The following is a 21719-nucleotide window of genomic DNA, read 5'->3' on the forward strand; positions in this document are numbered from 1 at the left end:
GACTTCCGCGCTGCTTGCGACCCTTAAGTAGTCGACGACGATCGGAGTCAGTGTTTCTTATAATATGAATAATTTTTCAGAGAAATTATAAATAAAAAAAGTAATATTTAGTAACGCATAAGTCATTTATTATATTTTGATAAAATCATTCTAATTAGTTCTTTTTTCGTTTAATAAGTTTGATTCGCTTATGAAAATATATTGTGCCACGCTGCGACTGAATGGCTATTGCGAGACACTCTCGAGAATCCCGACTGCTTAAGGGTTAATATACGGCCATTCGATTGCCCTAAGGTCTTCTCTACACACACACACACACAGATTCTCCTATGACATTTACGAATTACCAGTTAGTATTAAATTGTAAAACGTATCTACGTGTCCGATACCGATTAGTCGCGCCTACTTTGAGATTTTATCTATACGAGAGGGAGAGCAGGGAGGGAAAGGAGAGATATTTTCCGATCTAACACCGAAAAATGTGAATTCGACGAAAAAATTTCAAGTTAATTTTAAGTTAACAAAACTCCTCCGTTTCTTCTTTCTTTTTCCGTTAATACCCATGCAAAATTGAAAATCGGTAACAGCGCGTGTTTAGGGACACTTCCGTTTCGTTTGATTTCGAAATGAGGTAGAATAAAGAACAAATCCGAGTCGAGAGTCATTTAAATGGAAATTATCGGGAGAAGCTTCCGAATCGAATGCAAATCGCCATGCAGATCGTATCGTTCAAAACGTTCGTTTTAGCCCTTGAGAACGTTCACGAGTTTACTATAGGCACGTCATCTATATTTATTTGTATCGTGCAGCTGATTGAAGTATGCGGCTAATAATAACATCAATTTTACGATCGTAATAGTAATTATATTAATTAATCAATAAATTGAAGATAAACAGAAACTTTGGTAAAAATCGAATAACTTCATTAAAAAAAAATACATTACAAAATCATAAATCGCTGATCATAGATTTACAGAGTTATAATTAATAACTTAGCCTATACGTTGAGCAATCGTAAATTATCGCACGTTCAAGCGCAGTATCGATTACTCTTCGATATCCCTAGTATGGATAAAATTAATAAGAATCACACAATTTATTGATTTCTCGGCAAATCGAGTGTCCCTGTGTGTGTCTTGACTTCATCAAAATCTCGAAAGAGTGCGAGAAAAAGTGTCTGTGTGTACGTGTACCGTGTGTACGCAACAATGAGAGATGTGTCAAGTCGCAAGTTATATCGCATTTATACATTAAATAAAAAATAAATAATCGCCCATGTACGACAAGCGAGCGTTGACAAACGCGCGTGAATAACGTTACACGTAATAAACTGTACAGAATATTACAAAGAGTCGTCGGGTATGTATAATATACATATAGCGTGTCTATTTATATATTTATATATAAACGTTGGTTAAGTAACACACCCCTTCGTAAAACGCTTCAACAAAAGAGATTACGAATACGATTCTGATAGCGAGACTTATTATTATTATTTTTTTTTGTTAGATTCTCGCACGAAATTTACCATCGCGTGCAAATCAACCAATGCTTATACAATCTTAATGTAAAAAATGCACCTTTATCGCTACGGTCTAATTAACAAAATGTACAGACTTCGGCGAGAACCGTGCGAGCACGACGTAGTGAAGTGCCACACATTTATCGCGCGACCGCCGAAGTTATCAGGACAGTATTTCCCAAACATTGTTTTCCGCAAAATTTTGCGGACAATTTTTATTACAGTAGAAAATACGTTTCTTGCGTAAAATAACGTTACTTTTAGAATTCTAATTTTCCAAATTCATTTTTCATTAAATTGAATATAAAAAAAATTCCTGAAAATTTAAAATCGCAATAAAAATATTGATCTTATTCGATTTAGCTTTCTTAGCTTGATTTGACCTTACACTTTTCCTTCTCTATAGGAAAATATAAGGTAAAAAAAAATCACGATACTTTTTCATCGCATTTCAAATGAATTTGTGATTAACTTTTTATAACGTCATATAACTTGGACGTTACATACATCTATATTTTTAAAATTTTAATGATTTGATCAATATTTTCCATTCACCGGTTGCGTATGATTTTTTTCTGAGCAAAAAAAAATCCGATTACGAAATGTCAAAATTAAATTGGAAAATACCGCACTGAGAAAAACTTTGGAGAAAGCACATGTCGTATCCCTGAAAAATAAGTTCACGAAACGTTCTTTCGCGAGAATCGCGACGTCTCGCCCGGTTCTCGAACAGCAAATAAACAGCCAACAATTAAACTCTTGCGATTAGCTCGAAAGAAGTTTTTAAATTAATATTCCGCTCTGTCGACGAGAATCGCGAAAATTCGCTAGAGATATCTCTCGTTCGGAATCATCGGCCGATGTCGTACGTAAAAAAAAGGTCAAAACATTTCCAATGCTTCTTTTCAAATATAATTAAATGCTACCCACTCCACCCATCAAGATGGAATAGATACATTATAATGCGACCTAAAAGTAGCTTCGAGCGGTAGCGCTAAGGCAGTGTCTCGAAATCGATGATGATAGAATGACTCACGGGCGACGACAATAAATGGCAGCTTTATCAAGGCAGTGCGATCGCAAGACGAACTAATTAATTTAAAGTATAAATGAATAATGCTGTCACCAGTCACTTTCGTATTCAATGATAGGAAGTACTACATTTGCATGAAACGAACTCGCTCGATTTCGATTATTATCATTTCATATAAATGTTAAGAGAATATTAGATTAATATTTACATTCTACAAACAACAAAGTTTAGCTCTCGATTACAAGTTATTAAAAATAAAATGTCACTTAATTTTATTATTATTATTTTTCGTAATATACATCTTATTTATTAATTATAATCGCAGTCCACAATTCAATATGTTTAGTTTATTTATTCCCTATACGCGTTTATCAAGATTTTGTGTAAAAAATAATTTTGCGCGAAACAGAATGATTCATAGGTCCCCTCTGTAATATATATGATACTTCGAAGTTTTGATTATACTTGTGAGTCGATATATCGATGCAATAAATGTGTAGTATATAAAGAACAAGGAAGTTCTCGTGTTATTCATTTCCATCGCATCTTGCATTATTGATTCTAACGTGCTAAAGTACGACACAGAGCCGATGTATTCGTATCCGGGAGATATCCCGCTACGGTCATCCTACGCGAGCACGCGGGACATTGCAGATTGTTCTTTTTTTTTTTGCAACAGCGTACTTCGAATATGGTAAATGCAAATGTCCCGAATATAAATAACAATATAAATTTCGAGTGAAAACTGTCACGACGATTTATAGATATTTCGCATCGCGAGCGTGGGGGGACTTCCGCTTTTACCGTGTTTTCGAAGAGAGTGCTGCTGCGCTCGCAAAAATTCTCCATTACATAACAATGGTGCGCGCGAACGGAAGTCGCGAAAAGGGAAAAGCCGATCGCCGAAACGAGAACACGATAGATCCGATCTCCCGTGGCTCGGTTTTACCGCGGGTGAAAATTAATATGCCGCACATCCACATCCGGCTTCCGGGCCAGCGCAGCGTCATTAACTCTCTCCTTTCTGGACGATTTTTAAATGCTGAGATGAATATTTGATTATCGTCATATCGAGTTTCAAAATCGTATCTATTCTCAAAAGCTATCGATAGTGAAAGAATTGAAGGCTCCATGTAAAAAAAAAGCGAATGCTAAAAATAAAAAACGTGAAGGACATTTTCTAAATGAAGTACACTTTGTAGATGTTCTTCTTCTGAAAATAACTTTCGTAGAATTATTTGCCTTGAGGAAACGAAGTTTCTTTTGGGGTCAAGCTTTCATAAGAGATGCCTCTTTGCAAACAGATCTTTAATTTAATTTAATTTAAAAAATTGTAAAATATTTTTAATTATTTTATTAAGCTTATTTTTATACTCCTTATTTAGATAGCTTTTAAATAGATTGTATTAGAAAAGAGAGAATTAACATTTCTTGCTCGTAAAATCGAATACCGTGTGTGGATGAGATATTTTCGATGACATGCCTCCGTAAAATTACCATAATTTTATTTCAACACCTATAAGTCGAGATAACGTGGATTCGGTAATTTCCTCTACGTTTTCTATGATATATATATATATATATATGTATATAAGTTTCATCTACACCGAATCGAATGGTGATTGCAATTGTCCTTTTCTTCCACTCGCAGAAATTCGACATTCTCGACTAAGGGCTGGCGAATTCTTCGCGATACACGCGTGTATCTTTACGAGCTACTTATTTTACAAATTAGATAAATTCAATTTTTAAATTTGAAGTGAATTAAATGAGACGCGGTTGTAAACTGCTGCGCTATATTTCAGTAAAAATTTTTGCAGAACCTATAGCACTCTAAAATTAAACCGAGATAGCGTCGAGATTACTTCATTGTAAACGTTTCACTATTCAGTATCGGAGTAACGAAGGCCAAAGATGGCTATAACTTCTATTATCTTTATTATCAGTACGAAACACGCTATTGGTACACGGCAAAGATCGCGCCAGCCACTAGCCGTGCTGGAAAGGTCACCCCGCCTCGGAAAAAAAAGAAGTCCGCCGATCGGAATCACCCGAGAACCGAATCCCGCGGGTGCGCTCGGTCTCGGAGGACAGTAACACTTATCTAAATCTAATTAGAGCCGCGTCGCTGAGAGATTGGCATATACTTACGCAAACATATGCACGCTCCAGCTGCTGCTGTTGTTGCACGGTCCGTCGCGGGTTCGATCGCGATGGACGATCATCAGGGCGATCCTGGATCCGACGAGTGAAACTCGAACGACCGCTCGTCCGGCGGCGACGTTCACCTGAACGCCGCGCCGGCGACGACGGTGACGGCGGCCAAGATCACCGCCGCCGATACCGTACGGCCGCAGGAACTACCGGCCGTGGGTCCCGCGTCGCTGCTGCGGGACACCTTGCTGCGCACCAGCTGACCTCGCTCGACCGTGTTCGTCTCCTCGCTGTCGGCAGGCGTGCCGATGTCGCCGTCCTCGCTCAACAGCATCGACAATTTGTTCCGCAGCGGCTTCTTCGAGCAGGGCACGCTCGTCTCCTCCCAGGGCCTGAGGATGCGCGGGTAGTGCACCTCGAGGTTGTCCGTACCGGGCAGGGCGCCCTTACTGCTGCCGCACAGCGGCTTAAACGTGCCGCTGCGAGTGGCCTCCTGGAAACTCTGAAAATTCGACTCCCAGTCGTAGCTGACCAGCCGTTCCTCGAGCGTCATGTCCTTCAGATCCGGCGGCTCCTGGATCATCACCGGGCTGGAACCCCTGCGACAACATCGAAGTCGCCTCGTAAAGTTGCGTGTCTCTCATATTTTACATATTACGTTTCTTTTCATATTTTTCTTTCTATATTTTAATTTAGTCATTATATTACGTATACACTTTCCTTCTATAGCCGTGGTTATTTATACATATTATTAAATCTTCGATTATTGAACATCGAAACAAAGTGTGGTGAACTTTGGATATTCTGTTCAGAATTATTTATGAGTTAGATGTTGCATAACGATGGACAGCACGTCTGATGCGACGTAACGTCTGTTGCTTCTCGGGTCAGTGACGGCTGGCACTTTCGTAATGTACGAGTTGTCCGTAATAGCCAATTTAGAGTGATCAAAGAGTACTCCCGATAACTGCCGAACGTTCATCGTTCGCATACAGCCATATAAACTGACAGCAACGTGCGACCTGCGTCTTAGTGCACCGTCCAACTTTTCTCTCGTCCGTGTGAACGATTTGCCAATCAAAATTTTAATGACAATACAGTAAAGAAATATGAAGAAATACGAGAGAAATATGAACTAGTTAATCGCATAACCGAATCGTAAAACAAGAATTTATATGTGAGATAAATTTTAGACGAGAGCTACGACTAATTAGTCAATTCATTTCAATATTATTAAAAATATCTTGTCAAAGTTTTAAGAATATAAAATATGTCTAGCATTTTTTCGTCTTTTTAACTAAGTGGCGTACTTAAAAATCTGAAGGAGACTTGATATAATCGTATCATATCATACGATTTTTTGTTAGTGGTTATAAATTTGTGAAAATGTCTCTTACTGTTTTAATTTCTGGATTCCCAAGCTGTGCAGCACTGTCGGCAGCGAAGGCAAAGAATAACAAAGAGATAATTCAATGCGAGGATAATAGAGAACGGACACCAGGCAGGTTTCTTCTCTCGTTCCCAGGCCACCGAGCGTAATGGCCGACCGAGATTCGGACGAGTACGTGCATTCGGCGACTAAATGGTCACCCTGTAACATAAGTAGATGAACTAACGTGAGCGTTGATCACTAGACTAAACAGATCTTAAAAATTTAAAAACTTGCAATATATATAATCATTTTGATAAAACAGACAGCAATAGCACGCAAGTTTAAGTCGAAATTTTTGGATTGATCTAGTAAAATCGTTCCTTTATTGTAAACAGTGAAATTTCAACGTTCCTTTTCAATTCAATTCTATTATAATACATTTTTACTCTATGTTAACACGTAATCGCGTTTAAGCTCCCGCCCTGTTTGAGCTCGTTCAAACAATTAAACTCAAGTTCATTCCCCGCATCTGTAGCATGTCGGCACTTTACGTGATCAAAGCTATACTTATTGCACGTTAATAAACTTTATAACAAGCTCATAAACTTTCTGATACGTGCTATGGGTTATAATGCAGCTAGAAGTATGTTCGCGGCACAACTAAAACGAAAGGCGTGCAACGTAGCGGAAACAGAACAGAAAAATAAGAATATATTAAAGGACCGCTCTGTAGAAGACGTATAAGTTTACTCGCAAAGCGCTCAAGAAATAATCTTAGATTTTATTTTCGAGGAAAAAAAAATTCTCTCGGCGGATAGAGTTCGAGATTCTTTTCCCGATTCTTCGCGATCCTTTCTCTCTCTCTCTCTCTCTTTCTTCCGTTAATCGAGGATATTTTATAATTGCATTAGCTATCGCCGTGCGGAGGATGAAGTTTAATAAATTGGCCAATAAATTGGATTTTGATATAACGATTAAAATGAAATCTAAGTTAAGCCGGCAATATTCGATATCTTTCCCTTTCAAATAATTATTATGCATTACTTTGATAGAAGAAGTATCGCGCCAATCCATTGGGAAAATATTATCTCTCGGTATTATTATGTATATACGCGGTGCATCGTACATCATACATCGCACGTCATGCCAGGGTTAAGACTGTACTTACCGGGTACACCTTGACCGGTCTCTGAAGCCTCCGATACTCCTGATAATTGGGATCGTAGTTGGTGTCGGCGGCGATCGGCGGCAGCTCCTCGCTGGCGCGGATCTGCCGCAGGCGGACCTTCCTGCCGAGCTGGTGGGTGTGCATGATCACGGCGAACATGTTAATGCCGCTGTTCGGTATCGTCTGGCCCGTGCAATCGGCGATGCAGTGGCCCTCGGAGACCACCTCGGGCTGACCGGGCGGTATTATATGCCGCCAGTTCGGGTCGATGCCAACGCTGAGGATACCGGCGTCATGGCCGCGCAGCCGATCGGTGTAGAGAAGACGCAGGCCGCTGCTGTCGCTGATGAAGGCGTCCAGCTGCGGGTTCGTGTAGTGGGTCTCCAGCATGTAGTAGCGCGGCCCCGCGTACGGATTGAGCGCGTATCCGGCCTCCGGCGGATAATTAAAGCCCTGGCGCAACGAAAGGGAGAGGGGAAACGATGGATTATGCAGAAGCCGCCAGTAAATAAAAACAGGACCGGCAGCGAGTACGCCGGGGTCCGGTTCTGTGTATCGCGGGGCCCGTTCCTCCGTCCGATCTGGTCCGGTCTGATCCCGCCCCTACCCCGGCGACGTTTCCAGCCTGCTATAATCGGTATATACGCCACGATCCATCAGAGAAACGGACCCCCGATGAAAATTGTCGCTCACGGAATTCGTTTCCTTATTGGTGCATGTACTCGCGAATTATGCCCGGTTAATTTTAATTTTCAGATGATGGGCGAGATAATAATCCGCCCGGTTCGAGGAATCTTGCGGTAATCGCTATCTTCAAAAACGTTCTCTTCGAATCTAAATTTATTAATATAGCCCGGGTAATTTCGATCGTCCGCACCGAACGTGTTTGCATTATTAATGAGATTTTTATTTGAACCCTAAACAGTCAAACTGAAATCCAATGAAACGTTCTCGTTTCGCTATAATTTGTAGGACTAATTAATTACGCGCTCGTCCTGCGGTGAACATTTTCATTTTATATTTATTTTCTGTCTAAGATTTAAATAATAGCCATTTAATAAAATTACTATATAAACTAACATTGGCGAAATATTTTATCGTCACGATTTTTGAAAATCTAATAGATACACTTGAGGACGATACAATAATATAATATTATTGGCGTACATATTTTAGTAGATTTTTAAAAAACAGAATAGAATATGAAAATTAAAATAAAAGTAAGAACGCTGCACCATTTACTGAATATTATACCACATATCACGTGTTATATCAATTAATGTTGTTATCAATATTATTCATCAGTTATTGAGAAAGATATACGAAATCGTCCCGACACGTTTTACGATTGGTTGCAATTTCACAGGACGTTCGTATTACCAATAACCACGAAGAAACAAGTTTGCGGTCTTCCTTCTCTCGCATTGGTATACATTACACCGCAGTCGGAATTATCGCGAAACTCTGAACGTGCCTTGCACGATCACGCACAACATTTGACGAAGAGTCAAGTTTACATAACGCGAAGAGCAGCCGAGACATTTCTGACGATCAAGGTTGCGGACGAAGCAAATAAAATGAATTTGAGATATTTCGCTTATACGTAGAATTCCTCAAATTTTTAAAAGAAACACTTTATATCTCATTTTACTCTCTAACAGTCAAATCGAAGACCTCGATGAAACAATCGAATAACTCCTTTAATGGCAAAATTCAATGATTAAAGTGTTATAATTAACGATCGTTACAGAGCGCGTAATCGATGAAAATAAACAAATTCTGAAAACATTAATATGAAAATCTAATTGTGACTGCAAAAATTCAAACAAGATTAGAAATACCAAATACGGTCTGAAGCGGATCTTGGTGCTTTATAATAATATTTTTGTGTGAATTACAATTTCCAATTTAGGTGAACTGCGCACCAAATATTTTTATGAGACTTGAAGTAGCTCCAAACTGAATTCGGATTATGTAATATCACAAATTAAATTGACAAGCACTTTAATAATTTTTTATGCTAATGAGCATCTCATTTTATTCTACAGAATTTTACAGAATTATATTCTACAGATGATGTTTATGTTAGCATCAAAAATTATTAAATTGCTTGTCAATTTAATTTGTGATATTATGTAATCTGGATTCGGTTGGAAGCTGCTTCAACTTTCACTGAACTAAAAAATTGTAAGATTCACGTAAAAATATTATAAAGATCTGCTTCATACCGCATTTGGCGTTTCTAATCTTGTTTATAGTAATTAATATTAAAATAATATTCTAAAATTTGTACTTCGTAATCTGTACTCCTAATATTCTAAAATTCTAATATTCTAAAATTTGTACTTCGTAATCTGTACTCCTACATCTTTGCGATATCCGTGCAACGCAGACGCGATTTCCGCGTCTACCGAAAACTTGCTAATATGCAGGAAACACCTTGGTGCTCGACGCGGTCGAGGTCTTCGGCGTGTGGAGAGTAAGCGAAGTTTTCGACATACCTCAGACCCGAGGCTCCAAGTGGCTGCGATCGTGTTGCATTGGTATTTGGGTTCATCAGGAACGTAACAGACACTCCCGGTCGTTTCAGCCGCGGATTCCAATTCGGCTTGATCTCCGCGGCACTCGTACAGGGTCATGTGGTGAAGGTATTCGTGGCTTCCCGGCTGAATAACTGGTTCGTACTGAAATACAGAACAGGCGTGCGAGCTCGTAACGAGGATTAATGTCGAGCGCATTTCGGTCGTGTTCGTAACGTGTTCATAACTCAAGAACAACGTATGCATCTTGACACTTTTATCGCGGTAGAATCGATGCTGAAATTGATTGAAGAAACCGCGAGTTTCAAGTGGAAGATTGTCTCGTTTATTCGTACAACTTAATCAGATGGAGAAAAAAAATTGTTTTTTCCAAAGTTCTTTATTTCCTCCGAAGTTCTCGCGACGCGTCGTTTTACAGGCAATTAATCTGGTCAACGACTCGTGTATTCGCCGTTCCGATGTAAAGCAAAGCGGATGCCATTGAATTAACTATATGGCTATAATGGAATATCAGCAGTTACGGAAAGAGGAAGGCACTTCGCACCTTGATATAGGCGAAGTGTCGTTTCGAGCAGCTCGGAGAAAGCTGTTCGAGCGCAAAATTGGCAAAGAACGGTCTCCCGATACGCAAGTCGATACGCGCGTCGGTATTCCTCGCGCCCCCACGTCGTCAGGGAGAAACGTGCCGTTTCGATTCCCCTCGCAATGGGAGCAACAAATTAAGGCGCCCGCCGATACCACGGTTAACGGCGGCTCACTCGACCGTTAACCTCAGAATGCCTTGATACTCCGTCAATAAAAGTTCCGTAAAATGCGACGAGGGGAGGGAGGACGGGAGAGGGAGAGGAGGAGAAGGGAAGAGCCGGGTATCCGCGCTTTTAAGCGCTTGAGTTATCGCCATCGAAACGCTAATCGTCTCTCCTCCTGTACCCGCGCCGCCTGTACCCGCGATAGGAACACAGAGCAATCGCATCGCGCAGTTGGGTCACGTCCGATCGAGTTCGAGATTCAGGTGTCGGTCGGTCGACCGACGGTGGATGGAGCGAACTATATCAGCCAGCCGTGAGCCAACACCCTATTCGGGAACACCCGGGTGCGGATATGAACATCAGCGAGAGCTGAAATACGATAAAGTGGAAAAGGGAGAAACATAGAAAAGGGAGAAACAAGATTCAAGTAATAAGAAATAGAATGCAATAGTATAAAGAAAATAGAAATGTACAAGTGAAATATATATACATGGAGAGAGCTTTTTGCGGGTGAGCTACCGCGCGGAGGATCATCTATCATTTCACTTGTCCCGGTTTTCCCAGTTTAACTTGTCGGATGTTATATCGGGGGGGGGGTTAATAACAACTGGGTAAAATTCGAATATAACTAGGTGAGATTTTATTGAGTTATCGTATGCTTTGCGAGACAGGAAAAATATAACTAGATAAGCGTAAAATTGGAATTACTTGAGGAAATTATCTCTCGGTCCGGATTATTCGCTGACATAAAATTCGCGTCGAATGAAAAGTCAAAATAGGCGAGTACATAAATTCTAGAATTTATAGCATTTACGATCTTTCATATCAAGAGCTCCATATATTACATCACTTCATATCTAATCGCGTAATTTTCTTCAATTTACAATCAATTTCTCCTCAACATATATTCATAAATTTATTCGTACGACGTCTATTAACATACATTAAATTTGGGACATACTGTGAGTAATTTTAGACACAATATCAATTTTTTATAACTTTTAATAACGTCTGAAAATGTAATAAAATCCGTAATCGTATAATAATCGTATAATAATAGGATCATTTTTCATTCGCTGCAGTTTTGATTGTGAAAAATGAAGCAGTAACAATATACCGGAAAAACATTAACATAAACAATGGATTCCGTCGACAACAGGATAACGCGTCTCGTTGAATTCGCAAAAGTGAAGATCGGCAAACTTTTACCGTCTGTCTTCGCGCTTTACCAGTCAGGTCGATTCCGATTTTTAACACGCAATTTGGAGAATCGTGCATATCTGCATCGAAATGAAACTTATCACTAACGTGAATCGATATACGCCGCAGTAGGTAATACAAGGTTTACGATCGGCTGCTTTGTCACTGTCGTGTTTATCGATGACATCTCGTACATCGATCTGTCACCGTTGATAGTGAAACCGGCGGCCGGAACAGCGAAATGATCTCGCCTACCGCATTGATCCTGCCATCATGCAGATCCGCCCATTCCGTACGTTCACGATGAGATAAATGTTTCATAGCCGATCGACATGCATTCGGCACGCAAATCGAAGATCTTTTTATAATCGAGCGAGCAACGCGATTATTTTATTGTATTTGTTGTGCCTGTCGTAAAAAAAACAGCCTGATATATACAAGCTTTGAGATAAAAACTTTGAGAATGCATGTGCTTCATTATATTATTTGAAAACCAAAGATAATTATAAGAGCTGAAACACACATCACGCATACGCACACGAAATGTTTCATGAGCATATCAAGACACTTCAAAATCGTACTTAATTTTTTTTTAAATTTACGATCGAGGTATTATTTAAGAGACCACCAAAAGGGATGCCCGATTGTGAGTTAAAACAACAATTCTTTCTCTTACGTACGTCGGGATATTTCTGAAAGAAATCGTCGACCATGATTAATCGCCCGGTATAAAACATCGTAACCTCTAGATTATCATTTTGCGCGGCATATTTATCGGACGGCTACCTGAAGATGTTGCATCTTCAGACGCGAAAACACGCGAGGCACAGAAGATAACTCCTGCATGGGGGTAGAGAGGATGAGGCGGAGGGGGGGGGAGAAGGAGGGAGATAGGAGGGGCGAGTCGGCAAACTCGACGTGCAGTTTCTTCGGCATTACAAGAGCATCCACCTTCGCTTTAATCAAGTCGGAGAGCGGCGGGCGCGCGCGAGCTACCGTAAACGGGTTATATACCTGGAGGAACTCACCTTCACGACGTGGTGTTTCTGATTAATGCTCGGCATCCTCAGGACACGGCACCAGAGCAGCGTGTCTTGCCCCATGGGTAAACGAACCTGCGCAGCAATTCGAATGGTACTTCGTTAAGCGAGTATAATTCTATGCTAGAAACTAATGGATAGTGTCGCTACATTGGGACCACTGATACGCCGTATCGGCATCGGCGTCACGGGCAAGTGTCGATGCGGCACACTCTATCGGAAGGAAAATGATCCTGATATATGCAATGCATTATATACGTACATTGAGGAAAAGAAGTTGTTGAAATAACTAAATGCGTTTTGTTGACAAAAATACATATCATAAATATACATATCAACACATTAACGTGATATTTTCGTGAATTAACAAGTATTTTGTTAAATTAACAAATAATGTGAGTGTTTGACAACCCGTGGTCGCCGTATATAATTGAATTAAGAAAATATTTTTTTTTAATACTTTTTTTCTTAGTGTACGATACATACATGCATTTTAAAACAACTAACTGTAAAGCCAAATTGGAGAAATATGAAAATATATTACAAATTTAAATTAAAGAAATTAAGACTCCTATGAATAAATCATAAATAACTAAATAGTGCCTATATTACACATTACAATATACACGGATATTGATGTGTAATAATTTTATCGTTTGCAATATCCAACCACAGAAACTGTGCGTCGCATTTTTGTCGTTCTTAAAACACAGTCCTTACATGAAACCAGGCACTATTTAGTTATTTATGATAATTTATATTATATACGTATTTATATTTTGATCTTCAAGAATATTGATAATTCCCATTAAAAAAATTACAATTTATATTTTCTACTATAAATTCTTAAAATGATAAACTAATAACAAAATTACTGCAAAGCTTTAAATTAAAAGTTAAATACAAAACAGACTAAAAATATTAATAAATTAAAATGTTATTTTAAAGTGTTATTTATAATAAAATATAAACAATACTTTATGTGTATTACGATTATTGATATTATATCAGATATAATCAAATCGCAAAAATATCAGACAATTTATCGGAAAGATACTTTTATGCCATAAATATTTTATTGTACCGCTCTTCATATTACTTATTACGATAATTTCACTCAAACACCTATTATATTCCATTTTAAAAATAACTGTCACTTAATAAGAATTTCTTTTGTTGGGATAAATAGCAAGAAGTAGAGAGGAAAATTCGGGGAACTTAGCTACTTGATGCATACGTCAGGTTAATGGTTTGTTACAACGGAGTAAGAGCAGTTAAACGCAAATATATACGAGAAATTCATTACCATATTTTCCGACGCCGCGTGCGACTTACGTAACAAGGTTGCAAGTTGCTTTTGTGATATACGAGCCCATTTCGCCCTGTCTCAAAGCGGCGCCTTCCACGCCACGCGACTATTTTGCACAGTTCTCATGCACGGCCGGGCTCTGCATTGTGCACGAACGTGTTGCCGAGTTTTTCGGCACGTATAACAGAATAAGAACTGCATGTACCGGCGTTAGTTGCGTTACTTGTTCTACGTGTTTCGCTCGATATATACACAGCCACCCCCCTCCCGTATTGTTACGCGCGTTGTACGTATTGTTAACGTGCGTTGTACGTATTGTTGCGAGCGCATATTGTTCAAAACGGTCTCAAAACGATACTTCGTAATACCGGTAGGCATCGCTTAGCTGCACCCGGCTGCATTGTACACCCGATGTACACTCGATTGTTTTGACATGTAGAGCAGAAGATTTATAAATGGTGAAATGAAAAAAAAAACAAAAATATTTAGTTGACATTTATAAAAATTTCTCCAACGCGGATCGAATGTATGTGCTCTATGGTATATGTTGATTTCGCGTGATACGACTCGTTTTTGCGCCCGCTTATCTGTTTCACTTGTTCTCGTCGATGATACGTCACGATCCCGTTATTATAACTAATTGTACAACTTATACATGGTTTTGCAACTCCGATCTGGTTAATTATACGCCTCTTGCTGCACGACAGGATAAGAATTACACGTGCCAGTATTAGTTGCGCTACTTGTCCCCCGATGTATCTCCCATCTACAAGTCAGATTCTACCGAATTACTCACGAGAGTACGAGATTTCGTGCATCAATGGAACCACACTGGCTCGGGTCGTTGCAATGTATCTCGGTAAATACGGAGACCCAAGGGAAGGGCTGGGGCGCTGGTGGGTCGTTTCGAACTGCCTCGCCGCGGGGCGAATGGACGACCGTATATAGCGTCCGAGAAAATTACAATTCTCTTTTTCGCGCATCTCCCCCCTCCCCCTCCCCTCTCCTCACTGAGTCGAACCCCGGCTCCCGCCCTAAGCGCTCGAACCACGCCGGCGGATTCTCCCACGCGCTTATGCGAAATTATCGATGCCGAGATTACCGGGAAGGACGAGAGCGCGTTTATTGTTTTGCGGTCGAGCACGCTCTGACGCCCGGGGCGCGAGACGGAGGGATTTTTAAGGACCTCGCGAATGCATTTCCGATTTCTGCGCCAATATTAAGCATCGAACTATCTTCGTCATTTCGAGAAATGATCTTTTTTTTTTCATTGACATTCGCAAAGCGACGTGAAATGTTCGCTAATAAAAGCTGCAAAAACTTCCATTGATCAATAATAAAACAATGGTGCATGTATAGTCTCGCATAAGCTACATGACTGTTTGATTTATAATTCTGAATTTGCTAAAATAAATTCAACATTAATTAACATAAATTCAACAAAAACTTACTACGGGAATATGATAGTATTCGGAAATGTGTGGCGAGAATGTAAAAATTAACGAACCAGTAGCAATTCCTCTAACAAACGGGAGAATATATCGCAGAATTTGAAGAATGGTGCAATGTAAACCCATTCCTCATCAGCCTCGTCTTTGTGACTATTCTTCTATTCATATTCATCGTAGCGCGATACAAAAAGTTACTCGACCGTTCAGTAACTTTTGCGTACCAAGTTAAGAGGGAACTTTCTCGCGATATTCATACGAAAAAGAAGCGCAAGTCGAAATATGCCTACATATAAATATAATGCTAGTAATGTTCTAATAGAATGTACAAATATAATTATAAATAAATAAATAAAAATGTTAAATTATTATTTGAAATATTTCAATATTTTGACACTGACATTAGAAAGGGGATAAATTTATTTTGAATGATAATTTCGAGTAAACTGGTCAGCGAGATAAACATTTTGAACGCTTTACGTTTCGTTGTCATTTCATTTATTATTTTCTATAGCCAAAAAAATTCGCTATTTACTGGCAAGCGTTACATTTAAACACATACCTAAAATGCAAAATAATTTTCCTACACATTAGCACATAAGTTCTCTTTAGTTGCGCTCTAGTTTCTCTTTACGTTGTTTACATGTAAAGTAAAAGAAACATATGCTGTTTCTTTGAAGAAGGAAAGAAAACGAAAAGCATGTACGTACAAAAATGTAGCTAAAAAAAGAACGGACCTGTTATCCCGATTATTCCACAAGAGCGGTCGTAACGAAGTCTTTGTAATGTGAACGGCCAGAAAAATCTCGCTAAAAATCTGGCGAAATTCGACAGACTGGAAATGTATTTACGAGCGAATACATTCCGTGCGAGGCGCTTGCTTGTCTCAAGCGATATTACATGGTCAACATTTCCGGGTCGTTTATCAGCGACGTCCAGCGAATGATCTTGCACTTTTTCGCGGGCCAACGAGCGGGAATACGCGAGCGTGGCCCGATTCCGGTCTCGATATAAACTATAAACAGCGGCGGGGCAGACGGTGTGTGGAATTAGCATTGTCCGATTCTCGGCGATAGCGCCCCGAGACCCCGTAATCTACGACCCGGCGACGCTAATGAACGAATAGTTTTTGCCGGATGTGACCCGGTTAAGATTTATGCCGTCATAAATTCGGCACACAATGCCTCCTCTCTTTCTTTCTCTCTCTCTCTCTCTATCTCTCTTTCTCTCGGTAACACGGCGCTGCGTGATAAAAATCCAGTCGCGCGCGTACCCAGCTAAATGCATTCGAACATTCATCTCACGCACGCGTTGTACATACGCACACGCGACCCGTACACGTGTCTACGGAATGACGGAAACAAAACCGTATGACGAGAGAGCTTTGAAAAAGCTTGTTCGCGTCTCGGATCCGGATAAACGAATTTGATTCGCCCGCGTCTCTGCACGCCGACATCAAAACGCCGATCGCGCGAAACCAGATTCTCTCCCTTGTTTCGTCCGTGAAAATTTTTAACTCTCTTTCACTCGTTCTCTATTTAGGTTTAGCTATACGAAATATACGAGATAACTCCCAACTTTCGAGGCTCAAAAGAAATCAAGTGCTGAGCGTTATCAGTTATTTGTTTTTAGCATCTCGTGCCGGGGAAATCTTTTTACTTTTTACTCTTGCAAGTTTTCAAAAAGTCTTCAAGCACGAAGCTAGATATTCTCGGTTTAAAATTTAATGTTGAGTTAATAACGAGTTACAATGCCGACGATGATTCTTCAGCGGAGCCTGAATAAAGTAACTTTAGTTATCTTAAATACTTTCATGAAACCCGGCTTGAATCTGCCCTCCGCGCAAATCGAGTCCAATATCACAACGCCGATGGCAGATCCACTTTCGTGAACTCTAATTAAAACTCTTTAATCGTCTTTGTTCGCACTCGCGAATTTCTCCGCGGTCGGGATGAATATTAACTTTGTTCTTGTTTCTTGTCACGTGCCGTCGTAATAACGCAAATCATAATAAATGCAATGTGCGCCAACTGCTCCTCTCTCTCTTTTTCCCCCTTTCTCTCTCTCTCTCTCTCTCTCTCGCTTTTAATTACATCTGGAGCGAAACGAAATATTTCCTTCTTCAGCTAGTTAATCTTATTCGTTAAGTTATTTATCTCGACAGAATCTCTGTATCGTATTCATCGTATCGTAGCGTCAAGTGTGATTTTTATCTCACTCCGGACGCGCCTTATGAATATGAGAATTTAAATGTTAAACGAAAATGTAGCCTCTCACAACCCACCTGCTTGTTCAGAATGTCCCAGATCTTGAGAGGCGGCTCCGCTTCCTGATTACGCGAGTTTCGTCTCGGCTGCGCGTCCCTTTGCACCAGGTACAGCGGCCTCGATCCTCGCACTGCCCCGTGATCGGGCAAGATACCGGCCGCTGACACCGGCTCCTCGACGTGATACTGCCACACCACTTGCATCGTGTCGTTCTGAAACACAAAGGACGGCCCGAAGTCAAACCGGGTGTCTCGTTCTCCGCTTTTTGCCGCCGAAAAATATCGATAGAGAAACCGGGGCTTACAAAGGGGCTTGCGGCTTTGTACTCGGGGCGCCATAAAAATTGCTGCTTCCCGGAAAAGAGTTACCTCCCCATACGACGCGAATAAACGTCCTCTGCCGAAGATTGCGCGCTCGGCTGCGTCTTTTAATCAAACCTTTTGTAAAATTTACGATCAAAAATTGCACTAGCCGAACCACTGTAAGCCACTTTGAAAAACTTCAGAAAATAAGAAGTGAAATATGCGCATTAGTTTCTATCGCTAATGTAATTATAAAATAGAGTTAACACGTTTTTTAAATAGAAGAATATTTGTGTATATATTGAATATGAATACATATTTCATATGTGAATTATCGTAGAGTAACGGTGCAAGGCATTTTTTTTTCATTTCTCTCTCTCTCTTGTATATGACTTTTAATAATTCTGTAATTAAAACCCCGGACTCGATTATATTTCCGACCACCCAGGGTGGCGTAAGCCTTTCAGCACCCCTAGGCCCGCGAGGGGAGGTCGATTTCTCTTGGCGCGCGCCAATCATCTGCGGTCATGCTGCGGGCATACGCGATTCATACCCCCCGGAGAAGAAAGGCGGCCATCGAGGGTGGTCGGGCCATATACCGAATACAAGCGACAATGTCCCGTCGTCCGCCTGTCGCGGTTGCCCGCGAAACGTACACGTGTCCAACCGCGCCAAACTTGGGGTCGCTTTTACACAAGCAAGCCACTTACACGTCGCGGGACAATCGCGCCTGATTGGGGAACTGACCGTACGCGGGCTCGTTAACCGATCCGTTCCAAAAAAAATGTCACTCATTGACGCGAGTGGTAGGAATAGAAATGAGAAGTGCGCAGTTATTGCCAGTCGAATTTGCGAGTTTGTAATCAAGGTAATTTCTGCATCGACGTTGATCTTTTCAAGTGGTAGCAGACTCTCTCTGTCGCTTTTTTTTTTTAATCTTTAATCGATTGATCGCTCATTTACTGATGGGCTAAAGTACGAACTGAAATATATGAAGACCGATGGATGGATTAAATGAGAAGTGGGATCTCTCTTTCACATCAAAGATGTGAAAAATTAGTATTTTTTTTAGTTTCAATTTTTTAACACGCACATAGAGTATTCGATTTATCAGATGTACGCAGAGGATTGATCACATTTTCCAACGTAATTTTTATCTCCAAATAAATCATAGGAAAGAAAATCAATAACTATTTTTATTAGTAAAAAATGATAGAGATTGTAAAAATGCGTACATCTATATTAAACTTAGCGAAACGCATTAAAATATTTGCGACAGTAATTTGCCTGAGAAAGTCACCTTAAGGCATTGGTTCAGAAATATTAAACCAGGTACTACGGGAATTCGCATCCATCATATTCTCGATCGTTATCGACCCCTGTCTGCCGCCATTAACGTATCGGAGACCCAGATTAAGAGCGTACTTCGCCACTCTAGACACGTCTCGGCGTGGAGCAAAAAATCGTCGGCGGAATCACAGAAGTCTCGCAATCGGCGACGTACGGGATTTGCAAACCGCTCACGTGTTACCCATTCACGTTCCTCGATAATCGCCGAGTCCTCACGTCGCGTCTATCCCCCTTCATCGAGGAAGAGACTCCCCCTTCCTCACGTCCGTTAACTCCGTCGCGGATAATCGTCGGCGCACCTACGTTTGTTTCCGAATTGGTTGAGACAATCGGGCGCCATTCTCGACTCGCGGGGAAGCGAGGAGGTAGAAGATACGACGTGGCGACCCAGATCCCGACAGATCGAAAGATTCCTGAGGCCAAGATGAAAGGTCGATCGGAGGAAATGGGCATCGCTCTGAAAGGAACGAGGTGGGAATCACGCGATACGCCGTCGATCGATTCCGGAGACGCCCTTCGAACAAAGTTATGCACACTCTCCGTTGTCCTCTCTTCGATCAACCGCGTTACAGATTCTTTTCAGAAGCACGCTATACATGTTACAGTGTGTTTCGAAAGCACAACCAATTTTAATATCAAAGACCGCGGAGCTGCAGGTAAATAACGTTACCTTGTTCTCTAATGAATTTCACAGACGAACTACATACTTTCATTTTACACGGCTTGTTTATCCATATAACATCGACAATTAAAAGGCTGCGAAAAAAAGGTGATTATTAAATTTTCGTGACAACGCGAACATTGATTCTGATCACAAAACTCATAATTTAAAGAAAGCGCGATTAATCTCGGATATTATACTTTTTTTTTATTAATATTTTTAATACGAGCTAAATTAAATCTCTGTTTTGTCATTAAAAACTCTTATCGCTTTTTTCCCTGACTTCAAACGAGGTTCCTGCCTAAGGACGATAATAAATGCGTCTTTTCCGCTCTTTCTTTCTATTTCTGTGTTTTCTTCGTACACAAAGTTTGTAATTAATTCGGAGAGTTCTGATATCTCATATTTCATCGTGACAGTTCTGACATGATTTCACATTTCATCTTCCATAATGCTGAATGTCACGATTCATGATTGCATAATTACTTTTTATTTTATCTTCTTCAGTCATTCTTCAAGTCTCTTTATTTGCCATAACTAAATTATCTTTCTCAGCTACTTTTTAGCATCTTTTTAGCATTCGGTAGTCCTTCAATTTGCAATCGTTTGAAATATTTTAATTGTTACGACATTTGTATTGTTACACAGTGCACTTTCATTAAACGACTTACAAAAGATTTTACGTTACAGCAAATAAAAGACACAATAGATATCGTGTCTTTTATCTTCTATTTCGGTACATTCTTATGCAGGAGTTTCGCAGAAAATAGTAGCTTGTGAGTCTCGTTGATCGTCGGGTTCAAAGAACGCGGTGCTATTGTGAGATTCGAGTGCGCCGTTCGCGATGTGAGTAAGCCACGCGCTCGATCTCAGAGAAATCCTGATTTAAAAGATCCACCTAACCCGCTGCATCCTTAAGTAGATCGGCAAAGGAAGAGCGATGTGGAGAGAAGATTCTTCCGGAAGTGGGAACGATATATCGACGTTTGTAAGGCTCATTAAACGAGGATATGATCCGTGCAAAGCATAAACGCGCAATTAATTATCGCGAAAATGCTTATTAGAGGATGCTCATTAGATGCAAGAATTTGCGGCATAATGAAGGAAAGGTGTATGTATAGTGTAAACAATTAGAAGAAAATCTTCAAAATAAAAGGAAATAATATTATAGAAATTTAAAAAAGGTTTCGAATATTATATCAGAATTTTTTAATAATTAATAATTATGAAACGGGTTTCTACTCATTACTTTATATAGGTATCTGATAACATTTTATTGTTTTTTTACAATAATACAGACCGAATACGATACAAAACTGTTTAAAAAAATTTTAACTAAGTACACATGCTAATTTATTTTTCTTTATTTAATTTACATTACTTTTTCCAAATGTGAATTGTAATAATCAATTAAATATGCTCTCTCTTATAAGCGAAAGTTAATCGTCTGTTGTATGTTTTAACACGGCAATACTTCCATAAAAAGGTATCCTTGCTAAGACATATGAGTAAGATATAAAACAAAGAATCTTGTTTGAAAGATATAGGCTAGATAACTTCGCGGGACAAGATGTAAGCAAGAAGACAAACGGAACGGATTTGAG

The 21719-nt window shown here is 40.0% G+C and overlaps 1 protein-coding gene across 3 annotated transcripts in view; it reads right to left on the minus strand.

The window, feature by feature from the left end:
- Window positions 1-231: 231 nt before the first annotated feature.
- The window catches only part of LOC105452157 (MOXD1 homolog 2), a 266861-nt gene continuing 245373 nt past the window's right edge, over window positions 232-21719 (minus strand). For all 3 annotated transcript variants that reach the window (XM_011693043.1, XM_011693042.1, XM_011693044.1), the window contains 6 exons: window positions 17820-18014; window positions 12767-12853; window positions 9751-9933; window positions 7250-7702; window positions 6107-6300; window positions 232-5308 (listed from right to left, as the gene is read on the minus strand). In XM_011693043.1, coding sequence (XP_011691345.1) covers window positions 4840-5308; window positions 6107-6300; window positions 7250-7702; window positions 9751-9933; window positions 12767-12853; window positions 17820-18014 — 1581 coding nt within the window. In that variant the 3' untranslated portion in view covers window positions 232-4839. The remainder of the gene's footprint in view (window positions 5309-6106; window positions 6301-7249; window positions 7703-9750; window positions 9934-12766; window positions 12854-17819; window positions 18015-21719) is intronic.

Source organism: Wasmannia auropunctata, unplaced genomic scaffold (genome assembly GCF_000956235.1).
Source record: "Wasmannia auropunctata unplaced genomic scaffold, wasmannia.A_1.0 LD336037.1, whole genome shotgun sequence".
Lineage (NCBI taxonomy): Eukaryota > Metazoa > Arthropoda > Insecta > Hymenoptera > Formicidae > Wasmannia > Wasmannia auropunctata.